Source organism: Ambystoma mexicanum, chromosome 3q (assembly GCF_040938575.1).
Source record: "Ambystoma mexicanum isolate Mex_15411 chromosome 3q, UKY_AmexF1_1, whole genome shotgun sequence".
Classification (NCBI taxonomy): Eukaryota; Metazoa; Chordata; class Amphibia; order Caudata; family Ambystomatidae; genus Ambystoma; species Ambystoma mexicanum.
The window spans coordinates 1,274,595,915-1,274,611,409 of NC_090926.1; the positions used below are offsets into that span (position 1 = coordinate 1,274,595,915).

The 15,495-nt window shown below is 45.5% G+C and overlaps 1 protein-coding gene across 2 annotated transcripts in view; it reads right to left on the reverse strand.

Moving 5' to 3' along the window:
• The window catches only part of LOC138447868 (complement C3-like), a 1,306,650-nt gene that overhangs the window by 575,261 nt on the left and 715,894 nt on the right, over positions 1–15,495 (reverse strand). For both annotated transcript variants that reach the window (XM_069604330.1, XM_069604329.1), the window contains one exon: positions 14,495–14,701. In XM_069604330.1, coding sequence (XP_069460431.1) covers positions 14,495–14,701 — 207 coding nt within the window. The remainder of the gene's footprint in view (positions 1–14,494; positions 14,702–15,495) is intronic.

Consider the following 15,495-nt stretch of genomic DNA (forward strand, 5'->3'; position numbering starts at 1 on the left):
TTATAAAGGTCTGCCGGGAGTCCATCACTACCCGGTGTTTCGTGAGGGTGGTGATAGCTTCTCGCATCTCCTCTATCGTGAAGGGCTGCTCCAGGGAAAGGGCCAGATGTGGGGCGAGCCTTGGGAGGCGGATCAAGGAGAACACAGAACAGATCTCTGCGTTTAAATCCTTCATCATTGATGGTAATACCATTAAGGTTTCTAAGGACACTAAAATATTAGGGATCTACATCGACTCCACTCTATGCTTGGTTAGACAAACTAATGCAGTCGCCTCCGCAGCAGCCTACACACCAGCTAACTGCAGCACACTTGCCAGGACACTTGTGCTGTCTAAAATTGATTATTGCAATGCCTTTACTTGGGCACCGACCTTTGTAACCTAAACAAGTTACAAATTATCCACAACAATGCCATCAGAGAAGCATTCAACATCCCTAGGAACCAACATATCTCAGACACCAGACGTAATATACGCTGGCTCTCCGTATCACAATGTATTTCCTTGAAAACACTCACAAATGCCTTTCCAACCAAGCACTTTGCTACCTAGCTAATAGTTTTGCCTTCCACAACTCAAACAGACCCCGCAGAACTGCTCAGACCAACTGCCTCTCCATACCACGCTTCAACCTTCAAAGATCAGGCAGAACCAGTTTCCCAGTAATGGCTGCTAAACTTTGGAATTTGCTCCCCAACCAGCTAAGAGCGGAAACCTCCTTCCATAGATTCAAAAACATGGCCAAAGCTTGGCTATCCGCCCAAGACTCACTCTTATCCACTCGCCAAACTTCTTCCATGCAATAGCTGCCAGCCTCACTTCTTGTAAATAGGTTCCTGCTTATTCTGTAATTGCCTTATGTATATAACTGTAACTCATACTGTAAATGTAATGTTCTATTTGCCTTTTACCATGTTGTAACTAAGTGATGGGCCCGGATGCCCTCGGGCCTGGTGCGCTTTATAAATAAAATAAATACAAATACAAATCTCCTCTGGGGGAACCAACATTCCATGTCTGTACAGCTGGGTGTAGAAGGCAGCACACATATCATTTATTGCTGTCTGGTACCTCCACGGGGGACCACACTCATCGTGCAGTAGAACAACAGTAGGTCTAGGTGTCTCCCTCTTGCATAGCCAAGCCAGCATCCTCCCTGATTTATCGCCCTAAACATGGGTCTTCACCACCAGGGCTGTGTTGTCAAATTTGCACAGTCTTTCCCATTCTTGGGTGCATTATAGTCGCATCCCGATAAGGTCTGCTTCCGTCCAAAGCCCTTCAGAGAGCATAGATTCCAATGTACAAATTTCATCCTCCATAGATTCCAACTCGTTCTGCAGTTTTTTCCTAATATCCCCTGCCCCTGCTATTATTTGCCCTCTGACAACCACCTTGAGGGCTTCCCAGATTGGCCCCCAGCCATCCACACTTCCCACATTAAATTAAAGAAACTGATTCAAGGATTGCCGCATCTGTTCCCTAAAGGAAGCATCAGTCAGTGCATCGGCAGGCATACCCCACGTCAGTATAGGTGACATAGGCTCTCTGCTCCCCCATGTAACCAATAACGGAGAATGGTCAGATATTGATCGCCCGTATACTCAATACATTCTGTAAGGTGCTCAACTCCAACAAACAAATAATCTATTCTGGTATGCAGGCCATGGGGAGTCGAGTAAAAGGAATAACCACTGGTGTTCGGGTGCAGTTCCCTCCAAATGTCCGCTAAAGTTAATTCAGACAGGGCCACATTTAATGCTCGAGTAGCAGACGAGGCCCCACACCGTGGGGGGGAGGGCAGATCTATCTGGTATTGGATCCTTAACTCAATTAAAGTCGCCCCCCCCCCACAAGAATAATACATCCTGTCTTGAAAGCATCAGGCCACACAGTGAACGCATGTGAGCCAGAATCGAGTGGTTAGGAAAGTAGGAATTCGCAATACACAGCTCATGATGACCCACCTTACCGTGCACCATCACGTACCTTCTCTCTGCATCCACCTTAAACTCTAATAGTTGGAATGGGACCTCCTTATCTATCTGTACGAGTACTCCCCTAGCAAACCTAGAATATGTAAAGCCATAAGCACCCCCATCTATCTGCTACCATCTCCTGATATGCGGGCAACAAGTGGGTTACCTGTAATAAAGCAATGGCTCCCTTCTTCCTACGTAGGTAAGAGCGCATGCAATTCCTGAGCATGTATGAACCCAAGCCCCTTGCATTCCAAGTCAGAATTCTAAGTGACACCATAAATGAGATACAGTACCCCCTCCATTGATCCCAGCCAGCATATGCAGCGTACTCTCCACTGCGCCACCGCCCCTTCTTTATTCTCACCCCCCATCTGCACCCACTCCCACAGATATTTGTTCCCTAGCAGGAACCCATGTCATACTTTCATTCCCCTCATTAGGCCATCTCCAGCATTCCAGCAACAGTACATCCCAAGCCATATAGAGCAAATATAACCACACCAACAAACGAGGGGCCAAAACTAGACCCAACATCAGTACACCATTCGGTCTACCAGCACTGGCCAGTGCCAATAAACCAATCGTATCGGGGGTCGCAGAGTCTCACCCAAAAGTTAGCGACGCCCAGCTCCCACCGCCTCACTTTCCAAAGACTGCGGGTAGCAAAGCAATCACAGTATTTAACTGCAACTGTTAACGTGTGAGGAAAAACTCTGTCTTCCAGGCAGAGCAATCTCCCCCATGTGTCAGCTTGGCCCACCAACACTGCTGCATCATATCAAAGTGCCAATTCAAACCGCAGTGGACATTGCAGATCTGCAGCATTCCTTTCATAAGCAAGAGCTGTCCTTCAAGAGGGTGAATGGTTCCCACGTCATTCTAGGGACTAAGAAACTGCACCTTTAGTTTGCGGCATATTAGCTCCTTCAGCCAGCATTCTCTTGTGGTCTATCCACATGTTCACTGCCTCTGGGCTATCAAAAAAGTGTGTCTTACCATTGTGCATTACTTTAAGTCTAGCTGGGTACATAAGTATATATTTAAAGCCCATCTGACGCAACCTTGCTTTAGTGGGAACAAACGTATTCGTCTTCTTTTGCACCACGGGTGTATAATCAGGATACATGGCAATCTCGGAGTTACCCTTCCGAATTTTCCCACCTTCCCTGGAAAACTGCAACACCATCTCCCTGAAGTTCAAATTCTTGGCAATAACAGGCCAGGGATACGACATTGGGGGGGGGGGCACCTTTGGAGGGATTGATGAGCTCTCTCAATCCCGAAACCCTGCAATAGTTTCCCAGGGCTGTAAGGAAGCCGTGGTATCAACAGTGGACTGCCCCTTTTGAGGTGGGATCAAACCTGATTTGCATATGGTCTTTCCCCTTCTGTAATGGCTTGGCAGGTGAAGAACGATGGTCTGGAGGGTTGCCCAGAGCAATGCCAGAGGTTAGGATTCATTCTAAACCTTCCAGCCATCACCTCTTTGTTTTTGCATGGTATCAACAGTAAGACAGACACAAGTGATCACAGTTCAAGGGTGTTTTTTGAACTTGCAGAAGTGTGTGATAAACGCCAATCTAAACCTAAATCTACAGATGGGAGCAAACTACGACCATCAAATAATAATAAGGCAGTCCTAGTGGAGTCTTGTCAAATAAAAAGGGCCTATACTAAAAAAACTATTGCCAATCCTTACCACTAATTTACAAATAATGTGGGGTAATGTTCATGAAAAAGAAAGAAGTGTTCACAAAATGATGAGTCCGGATATTCAGGCCGTTGGCCTCCCCTCCCCACGTTTTCAGGCCGGGACAAGGCGGTTCATTCGAGCAAAGCTCACACTCTGGCTTCTGCGGCACAAGGATACAGTTCCATTTTCACTGTTCAGGACCTCCTGTGTCCATGCCGCTTTACTTCTTGCAAGTCTCTTGACTCAGAAAATCTGGCATACAAAAACACCACGAAAAACGTTATTTTCCTTTTCCAGTATTTAATTTGGGTGTTCACCATGGATCACCTTCAGCCGGTTTCAGACCCTTTTCAAAACAAAAGTTCAACGTTGGATCCCCTGCTTCCAGGCTCAGATCCCTTTCCAAATATGTTCAGATAATTCTTTTTTGGATGACTCATGGTTCACCCCAGATCCCCCTCTTCTGGGTTTAGAACCCTTTCTTGAGTTCAATTAGTCTCCCTCAGCCGGGCTCGGACCAATTGTGATTCACATTAAACTATGAAAGACTTTTGAATATGCACAGGGTTTAGCTTGACCCGTTGCATGACCACTTCGATCTCAAAATTTCTTCCTCTCACGCTCAGCATCAGTTGGATACCTAACAGAGACTTTTGAATGAGCACCCACGTGGCGACGGACCACTCTGTATGGTATCTTTTCCTGGCCTCCCAAAGTTCAATTATAAAGTTAAACTACTTCCTTTGGTTTCCAATTATATTTGCCTCACTCATTCCAGACACCTCACACAATGTTCTCTTTATACAATGTTTCTGCTTCCAACCTTGGTTCAAAACACAAGCTGATTTGGTATCAGTCTCTCCGTGCTGTCTTTTCTGACGCTGCTTTGTTGTAGGAGCCAAGGGTAGTACCATGGCGGCAATCTCTCCTCCTCGCCTTGGTTATCGACACGGGAGAGCCCTGGCTACCTCCGACACACTGCAGGTTTGATATGATATGTTACTTATAACGTGTTTAATACCCAGAGGTTTCTAAACGTGGACCCAGGAATCAAAACTGTGTTGCTCCGTGTTGTCTTGCTCCCGAGGTGAGCATGTTGCTGCTGAGATATCCTCCCTCCAGCTCACGAAAGTAATGGTCTTTGCAGGTCCAGGGTGCTTTCCTCCATGCAATCCTTTCTGGTCTTGCCGTCTTTCTCCTTGTATTAAACTGGCATCTTGGAGCTGCTGTTTCCTCGTGTGTTTTGCCTTGCTCAGAGTGTGCTTTCGTGCTCCACCATTTATCCGTGTGGGGAAGTGTGATGGAAGTCAGGTGTGTGTAATGATCTGTAATTGCCTGACCATGGTGTTCGGACATATATCGTATACGGCTCTGGTGTTAGTCCATTATCGCTCATGGTGAACTGTCCGTGAGAAAGTGTTTGTGTCGGGGAAGGGGGTGGAGGGCTGATTTCCTATGTCTCCTACCTGGTAGGATGGGGAAAAGGTGTTACAAGGAAGGAGATACCGCATCTCACCCTCCGGTGTCCCACTTCCCCTCTCCGAAGACCCCTCATCCAGGTGATCCCCCCGCACTGGTCCACCCCAAGGAACTGGATCCAAAAGTGATGGCTGTGTCCTGGCCACTTGGATGACAGATCCCCGGGGACTAGCGGGTGAGACACCTTCAGGTTTCTCACAGGGCCCACATCCTGTAGTATCATGGTCTCAATGTAAGTGGTTGGGTCCGCACCCTCAATACCCTCTGCCAAGCCAAGCATGCAAATGTTGTTCCTGCATGACCTGCCCTCCGCATCCTCAGCATGCAGTTCCAGTGTGGCATTTTCCACCTCTAGAGTATTCAGCCTTACTTCCAAATCTGCGGTAGCTGTAGCAGTCTCGTTCAGCAATGTCTCTGCACTTGCAACTCTCTCCGCCAACGAGCGTACGTCCTGCCACAGCCAGGTCCGTAAAGCAGCAATAGCTATCAGGATTTCTTCCTCCTGAGTATCTGGATAAGCCTCTGCGTCCACTGTAGCTTCCAAGGACACAGTTGGGGTAGAATCTCGTTGCCTCCTCTGATTTGTAAAAGAGTCCATGATCGTGCCATTGTTTTTCTTTTTGGTGGACAGCATGGCAGAGGGTGCGGGTCACAACTCCTGGATCAGTGCCGTAGATGGTGTGGCATGTGTGTATCTAATTAAGACTATCACAGAGAATCGTCTGCACCCTCTCAAACAGTAGCGTACAAAGAGATGATGTCACAGCGAGCGCAAAAAGTCAGTGCAATCTGCCAAGAGGGTGCCAAATATACTGACACAAACTATATGTGACCTCCAGGTAATAGGAAGGGTGGCATACAACATGTGCCGTCGTTAGAGAACCTCAGCAAAGTCTCCAGTTTTATGCACTTCTAGAAAATCACCTACCAGGTTTACACCCGGCATCAATCTATTCGACTTGGTGCAGACACTTCCCTTGCTCAGTCCAATCTTGAATACCAGGCTGTAGTGAGTGATGGCCAGCGCAAAGGGATATTCACACAAGCTGCGTCAAAGGAACGCCATCATTGAAGAGTGTCATATATATCTTAGAGCTCAATAATGGCAAGTGTTATTATCACTTAACTAGAAGTGGAGCATCAATTCCAGAAAGCAAACTGACAGCAAATATAGGCAGCTCCCAGATGGGTCCCCAGAGGTACACGACAGGAAAGCATTGCAGGTCTTGGTCTTCCATGTCAGCACAACCACTCTGCATCTGAGGGTAGTATACCGCCGCTGCGAGCATAAGAGCCCGATCCCCCAGTTGAGTAGCAAACCAACAGGGGAAGAGGGATCGGATCCCGAGTGCGGTATAACACCGGCAAACAGCGGCCGTCTGTATCTCCAGCGGCGAGCGGGCGGGCAGCACAGTTCTTCAAGTGCCCCGCCAGCCGCAGATCGTCCCGATATATACGAGGCAACAGGAATGCACCGAGAGGCCTGGAAGCCAGGTAAGGGCCTCAGAACACCCACTTCAGATCAGCAGGGAGACCCGACTCCCCCGCCCGGGCCAGCAGCCTCCCTCAGCCCAGGGCCTGGGGCAGCTGGGGGACAGTGCACACCACCAACGGAGGTAGCATGGAGCCCCAGGGCCCTCAGTCAAGCCCCATCGGCAATCTCTGAATGTACCTTCAGTCCACCGGCGTGAGGGTGCGCTGCACTTTATTTATTTATTTGTTTATTTATTGCATTTGTTATACGCCCAGACTCTGGGGTATCACAGCGTAGTTACAGACAGCTTGGATTAAGATTACATAGTTTAGGGTATATACAAGTTTCAGCATTCTCATCATTTTTCACAATAATACAAGTACAAGATATGCATTACATACATTAATTGGCATTCCCATTGAGTAATATACAAATGGTATTTTATGCATCATTGGTTGAACAACCAAGTTTTTAGAAGTTTTTTTAATTACTGGAATGATTCTTCATTTTCGTTTTTTACAGGAAGGGCATTCCAATGTTTAGGGGTCATGACTTGGAAAATGCTGCCGCCGGCTCTGGATCTTTTGTAACGGGGGATTTCCAGGAGTGTGCTTTTATTTGACTTAAGAGATCTCTTAGATTCTTTTTTACTTATTGAGTTGTTGATGTAGATGGGCGCTTTCTTAATGAGACATTTGTGTGTAACACACAGGGATTTAAAAATAATTCTAGCTTTGATAGGTAGCCAGTGGCTCTCCCTGCTGATGTTGGATATATGATCCGATTTTGTTAGCCCTAGAGCTGCTCGTAGTGCTTTATTTTGCATGAGTTGTAGCCTACCTAAATTCGTATTTGATGTGCCTAGTAAGAGTACATTGCAGTAATCCAGCTTTGACAGTATTAATGCCTTGGCCCAAGTGATGCAATTAGTAGGTGAAAGTAACTGGCGACTCAGGGCAATTAACTTAGATGTGTAAGAGGTAGAGGAAGATAGGGCGTTCACATGTTTTGTCATAGTTAAGTTGGCGTCTAGATAGACTCCAAAAGTATTTACTTGTTTTGCGCCTGGAATCAAAGTACCATCTATCTTGATAGAGGTATAGTTGAATGGAGGGAGTTGATGTTAAAATGGGAGCACACAATGAGAAGCTCTGTTTTCTCATCGTTGAGGCACAAGCTATTCAGGGCCATCCAGTTTTTTTTATTATAGCATATATTTAGTTGATGATCATAGTGTCATGGTCATCATTTCCTGTGATTGGGATGAGGATATGGGTGTCATCTGCAAAGTTGGTGTAGATGACACCCATGTCATCCAATGCAGAAAAAAGGAGCTTCGTATATGCATTATAGAAGGTGTGCGAGAGACATGAGCCTTGAGGTACCCCAATGGGGACTGGGATTGGATCTGTTGCCAATGGATACTCTCGAAATACGTTCAGCCAAAAAGGATTTCACCCATAGGGTGGCATCTTTGGAAAACCTGAAGTCTTTTTCAAGTGTAGCACATAGTTTATCATGGTCCACTAAATCGAATGCTGCTGATAGGTCTAACAGCAGTATGCAGAGCTTACCGGTGTCCCTGATAGTGTCCATATGTATTTTCAGGTCAAGGAGCGCTGTTTCGTTGCTATGGTTGGGCCTAAAGCCAGATTGTCTGGCTCCCAGGAGCTGGTTTTGTTCTAGATGGGATTGAATTTGGGTGTATGCTATTTTGTCTATGATTTTGAGCAGAAATGGGAATGTAGTTATTGGTCGGTATTTTGTGGGAAGGGTAGGGTCCAGCGAGCGTTTTTTCACAAGGGGGGTCACCCATGCTTCTTTTATACTTGCTGGCACTGTGTTCGTATTGAAGCAGGCATTTACAAAGTTAGTGATAATGGCAGTGAGAATAGGGGCACATAGTTTAACTAGGTGTGCTGGGAAGTTGTCCCCTTTACAGTTGGATGCTTTGAGTTTGGAAATGATATCAGACACTGAATCTTGGGTGACCCGAGAGAAATGAAACAACATATTTGTTTTCTTGTCCATTGAGTTAAGAGTGGTATTGGGCATTTTTTGTCAGCTAAGGTTTTTCTTTTGGTGATGATTTTCTTTAGTAGTAATTCGATTTTGGAAGTTAACGCATTTTGAATAGTGGTGCACCATTCTTTGCTGGAATTCGCTGGGGTGGTGACTTGGCTTGGATTTTCCAGTTCCCAAAGGATGGCGACGAGCTCCTTAGAGTTTGAGGTGGCGTTATTGATACGCGTATTATAAGTATTCGCTTTCTGAGTTATAATTGCTGCTTTGTAACTTTTATTCGCAACTATAAATGCATTGGCTGAGTCTGTTGTAGGGGATTTTTTATGGATGTGTTCAAGTGACCTTTTGATCCGCCTGAGCGTGACCAGTTCTTCATTAAACCAAAAGCTAGTACGTTTGTCAGCACGATGAGTTTTAGTTGTAATAGGTGCTACTGAGTCGATGGCAGTAGTAAGACACCTGTGATAAGTGTCTGCAATTTTACATGTGTTGTCACTTTTGGCAGAATAAGTTAGGGGGCATCTCTGAGTATAGGGGAGAGGTTCTCAGTTGTTAGCTTGCGGATGTTCCTTATTTCAAACATATCTGTTATCTTGGTGTTAGGAGTATGAATCCCATTGTTAATAGTAAAGTTGGTCCAGTGGTGGTCTGTCCACTCAAGTGGTATGATTGACTCAATGGTTACCTGGGCGTTGTGCATGAGCACCCAGTCAAGTAATCTTCCTTTGATATGGGTGTGTGCCTTTACTATTTGTGTGAAATTCATATCTTCGAGTTCTGCAGAGAAAGCTTCTACTTTACGATCCTGCTTATCATTGAAACCTAAGTTGATATCGTCTAGCATAATACATTTGGTATTAGGTTTGATGTGGGGTGCTAATAGCAGGAAATCTAGATCCGGGTGGGAGGTAAAGTTAGGTGATCTGTAGATGACTAGGATGTTAATGTAGTTTTAGGGTTAGGGGAGTATTTTGCTACAAGAAGTTCGTAGCCTGTTATTTCTTCCAGGGGGCAGGATCTGATGTGCACATTAGATTTAGCTATTATGGCCACACCACCTCCATGTGCCTTGGTTCTGTCCGTCCTAATTATATTGTAATTTGGCGGGATAGCAAGGGCTAGTAATGGACCTGATGCTTGGTGTAGCCAGGTTTCTGTGATAACAAGAAGGTCGAGTTGTTGTTCAATGATGAGGTCGTGGATTTCAATAGCATGGGCTCCGAGTGAACGGGCATTTATGAGAGCTGCTTTGAGGTTAGGTGGTGGCTCTATGGGATGTAGTGAGGTAGCGGTGGGTGCCAGCAGGGCTGACGTGCTATGGAGTTGTTCAGCGACAACTGTTGTTGGTGTTTTATGGAGTTTTCCGTGGGAGGGTGGGGGGGGCTTGTGTTTCTGCTGAAAGAGCTTGATAGTCAACGCTGTATGATGTTGATGGATCTGCATGGTACGAGATCTTAAATGCCTTAGTCTGGAATTACCCGCGATGGGGAAAGCGCCAGTGGTGCCCGGGCTAGTAGAAGTACTTTTTATGACAGTCCTTAGTGAGCTGCTCGTGAGATCTGGGTTATTGTGAATGCTTTAATTATTAAGGTGTAAACTGTGTTCCTGAGCAGACGGGAAAGGTGGTATGGTGGGAAGGAATGGTGTGGGACAGAGAATGGGGTAATGCCTATGGTAGCCCATTCTGGATAATCTGTTCCCCTGGGGGAGGAATAACCTTCCTGTGCATAGAATGCAATTTTCTACAAGGAAGAAAGGAAACATGATGGCGAGAAGTAGGCTGAACATAGTATGGCAATCAGTAATGGTACCAGTGGTCAAGGTGAGATACGCAAGACAATAGGTCACCTAGCTGTAAAATAAGTTAAACTTTGGTACAAAAAAACTCATGACAGTGGTTAGGTTGAGTACAACAGTTCGGTCTGGGTCCTCTACTATTGATACATTTCCTTTGGCATACAGTAGGATACAAATGAGTCTAACCATGGGCAATTTATTTATATAAGGGCTAGAGAGAACATAGGCAGTATTTGCAAACTCAGTAGGTACAAGGCCTAATGGAGATGAAATCGCGCAGATAGTTTCCGTTTTATGTAACGTTATAGGAGGAATGGGCCTAGCATACTTGACATATAGCGCGCCTAGTGCTGCATTAAGCGTGGCAGATTATATATCTTTGATGGGTATACAAATGAGCAATAGAACTAAGCGAGTGACACGATAACATTGGTGCAAAATACAATTTAACTCAGGGGTGTACAGTGGTCTCAGTCTAATACGGATACATTGTGCTGATACTGTACATTGATGGTTGGTACAGGCTACCGTACGCGAGATGGAGGCGAGGTGCCGAGTGGGTCGTGGATACGGGCCTTGTTTGTAGTTCATAGCGTGAGTGCCGTACTCAGTGACAAGGCTAAATAGAAACCGGTGGTATTGGCTCTGAATTTCAAAGTTTGCATGTTATTGGGGGGTTAACAGCAGTGCCCAGTAGCGGCTGACGATATTACGGAAATGCTGTACTTCTCATTGTGCATATGGGTATGTTTCATTACCAGGCGGGTGCGGCAAACAAGTAATAGGAAGTGATTGCGAATGCCTGAACATTAAGCAGATTATGGATTGGTACTCACGGTTGCAAGGCGATGGAGACAGCACTTTGCACGTCCCGTCACAGACAGGCACAGACAGGCTTGCGCCTTGTTCCAGGTGTCTTAGTCTGGGGTGCCGGCTTCAGCCTTCCGGCAAAGCCGAACGAAATGTAAACAGAAAACCTCCAATGAGGTTAAGCAAAGGTTGATAGGCAACCAGTAACCAGAACGGTGGCACCGGCCATTTTAGATGGCGCAACATGTTTTTTCGGAGAATGACGTTAGAATGGCGGAGTGAGCCCCAGTGACTCATAGCTAGTCGGTGGATGAGCTTCCAGACAGAGGGTTCCATGTGTTAATATCCCCGCAAAAATATAGCCATACAAAAATATCCCCATATTTTTGCGCCCATATTAAGGCATGGAACCTGTGGGGGACACCTCCGCAACCCCTGCATTATTTTTAAAGGAGCGAAGGACACCCCTGCAATCCCCGCTCCCAAAAACACCAAAAATTATCCCCCCAAAAAATATCGTCTATGGCTGTTCCAGACGACCATATATACAGCAATATTTTTGGTGGGGATAATATGTAGTGATACCAGACAGAGGGCAGTAGCAGAAAGCTAGTCGGTGGATGAGCTTCCAGACAGAGGGTTCCATGTGTTAATATGCCCGCAAAAATATAGCCATACAAAAATATCCCCATATTTTTGCGCCCATATTAAGGCATGGAACCTGTGGGGGACACCTCCGCAACCCCTGCATTATTTTTAAAGGAGCGAAGGACACCCCTGCAATCCCCGCTCCCAAAAACACCAAAAATTATCCCCCCAAAAAATATCGTCTATGGCTGTTCCAGACGACCATATATACAGCAATATTTTTGGTGGGGATAATATGTAGTGATACCAGACAGAGGGCAGTAGCAGAAAGCTTACCCCGGCGTCAAGGGTCTGGCTGCTGCTTAGTTTGATCCTCGTGGTCTTTGACGCGATAGGCTGGGTGCTGCTGCTCAGATGGTGCGGGATGGGCTCTTGCCCACCCGCCTACGAGAGAAAGAGGAATGAGGCACAGACAGGCTTGTCCCTTGTTCCAGGTGCCTTAGTCTGGGGTGCCGGCTTCTGCCTTCCGGCGAAGCCGAACGAAATGTAAACAGAAAACCTCCAATGAGGTTAAGCAAAGATTACTAGGCAACCAGTAATCACAACGGTGGCGTCGGCCATTTTAGATGGCTCCACGTGTAAACCGACAGCCTCTCCGAAGTCTAGTAAGCCGACAGCCCCTCCGAAGCATCGGACCGGGTCTCCGCCATCTTGAAATTCCCAGAGTCTCTGGCGCCTCTCAAATATCTCGGCAGCCCTGTACCAAATCAAATCAGGAAAACGTTGCGTAAGGCACCACATGAAGCAGGCAATCAGTAGCATGAAGGTTGGTGCGTTTGCATCAGAGAAACACTGAAAGAAGGATTAATGACAGGATCATAAAGGGAGCTCACGCCAGACACGTCCTCACTGCATGGACTCTGACCACCTCCCTCCCTACGTTATCGCACCCAAATGTCCTTGTTCTAAGACCCCTGAATACCAAGGTGCCAGCCAGCCCCAGACCATCATAAAAGTGATGAACCTGGGTAGATACCATCAAGACTTACTACCCGACTTCCCCCTTCCTGCTCCTCCAACATAACCAATGCATCTACACCATACTTTGGCCTAGCCATACTACACATGAACCAAGAATCAATTCTATGTTCACACCCATCATCTGTGAGATGCTGGAATCACCCCTAGAGTGAACCACCCCACATAGTCCATAAACCGTCAACAACGCAAGTACACACCAAGATACCAGATAGTCATACAGCTATAGCCACCCGTCACTTAGGATTCCTAATGGACACTATCTAACCAGTGTGCACAACCCACCCCAAAACTACACAACACACTAACACAAACACTAGCACACACCTGAGGCACTGAGACTTACGCATACGGTTACGACGCGCAGTGCCTCCCGCACCAACTCCCACATGCAAAACAACACTCAGACGCCAATTCCACCTGGTTCGGAACCTATCTTCTCATCCTATCCTCACTAACCTCCCCACCCCCTTTTTTTGCAGTGCCACATGAGCACCTTAAAACTGCCCCTGGGTGGTAGCGGTGCGTGGTATAAATCAACATAACAACATAATTCTTGCTGTTCCCAACAAATTCTGAAGGTAATGAAACAAAACAAGGATGATCTCTTCGCCAAGGTTCATGTACTGTTTCCCACTGGCAGGAGAGGATCCAACCCTCCCTCCTTCTCTGGAAGTGGATACCCTTCTATTCAGTCTCACTAATCTGGCTCTCTACCCAGAAGAACTAATTCAGATACAAGAGCGTACATTAATCTAACAACTTTCCCTCACCCCATGACTCCTATAATTGACTCCACTGCACTTATACCTTGTAACCTGCACTTTCCCATTACCTGTTGACTTTGAATATGCATGCCCTGACACTACGAAAGATTTCCTGAGTTGTTCCTACATCCATATGTTTTGTGTTTGTTTTAAAATGGATAACCTGCAAGCACAAGAACTTCTGCAACCCATGGTGCCTTAGCCAGAGCATCTCCCACATCACGTAACCCATCTATCAGCTCAAATATTGTATATTGACCGTAACTAATCAGACTACTTGGGCGTGTAACTCACCCCTTGCTTACTATTCATTCTATATATATCATACATGTGTAATATACAAGTTATCCTGTGTTGTTTCTCCCTTTGAAGTTGTACCCTGCAAGTAAGCACATAAAAAAATTCACAAATAAATACAACTAAATAAATGATGAAGAAGGAACATTTCTTTGCTTGTAATTCTAGTTTTTACTCGTGAACTTCTTTGTGATTTTTTTTTTTTACAGCAGATATACTTTTTAGGGATGCAGGCAGGATTCTGCATCACAAACTACCTTCCAGGGACCGCAGTGGCAGCTGACACTGATTGTGTACATCTTAGTGATCTAAAAGGAGTACTGACATAGATGGTGGGATGTGCAACTGCAGGTCTGAGATTCTGCATTCTTATGCAATCTTATATCCCAATGCACTGAAATGCCGTGAAAGAGTAATACAATATCTCCCCTCTCTCTGGTAAGGAGCGCATTGACTAGGACGAGTAGGTAACATTGGTTATTACTCAGTGGTTCAAAGATGTGTCTGATTTGGAAAACATACGTTAATAAGTGCTTTACTTACCACCACTTTCAGTTTCTTCCTCACACCATCAGCAAAATCCACACCTGCAGCCTTCACTTCAATTTCCAGCTCTCCGATCTTCAGAGGGATGATCACATAGGGGATGACATGCGTAGATCCAGGATTGATCTCAATGATTTCTTGGAATCTACTTTCGCGGCTTGACGAACTGCAAATGTCCTCATTGTATATCAGCTCTACTCGCACCTGTTAAAGATAAATGACTTGTCAAGGCAGCAATAATCACAAATCGTTTTGGGGGGAGAAGCATTTGGTCTGGTGTTTGTCCGTGGGCCCTATGGATTGTTGTCCCCCTATCAAGATAGTAGAATCTAGAGTAAATGTTTTTTTGTTGTTTTAGTTTTGGTAGTAGAAAAATGTAGGAAACTGCATTCAGCCAAAATGTTTTGTAAAGTATGAGAACTTTACTGAGGGCTTGGAACATCTGCCATATCCTGAGGGACAGTGGGCCAGTGACATTGGTAGAAGATGTTTTAAATACCACTATAGAAGGAGGTGGTGGATGTTGAGGGTTTCTTATTAACATTCCATTTTAGGACACACTGTGCAGGATGGTGTATTTTAAAGGACATTGGAAGAGCAACATGGATAAAACGACACACACACACACACACACACACACGCTTGTATATAATGGAAGAATGACGTAAAAGATGTAAAGCAATATATTTCTGATGAGTAAGATTTATTAACTAATTCAGAAAATAAAAAAAACACAAATGATTTTAAAAGATCACATTATGCCAGGATCATTGACGAGACTATGATAGGATTCAAATCAGTCCCTGGGTATTTTCCAACATAGGCATTTTATTGAATTCACTAACACTGAATATCGCCATGTGGGATCTTGGAGCAGTTTTATCAATATAGAACAAACTCACATTTTTTCAAAGCTATTTTTGGCCAATATTACCACCAAAAAGCACAACATGTATGCAGTATTCTAAAAGGATTCCCTGAACTATAAAGGCAGGGTA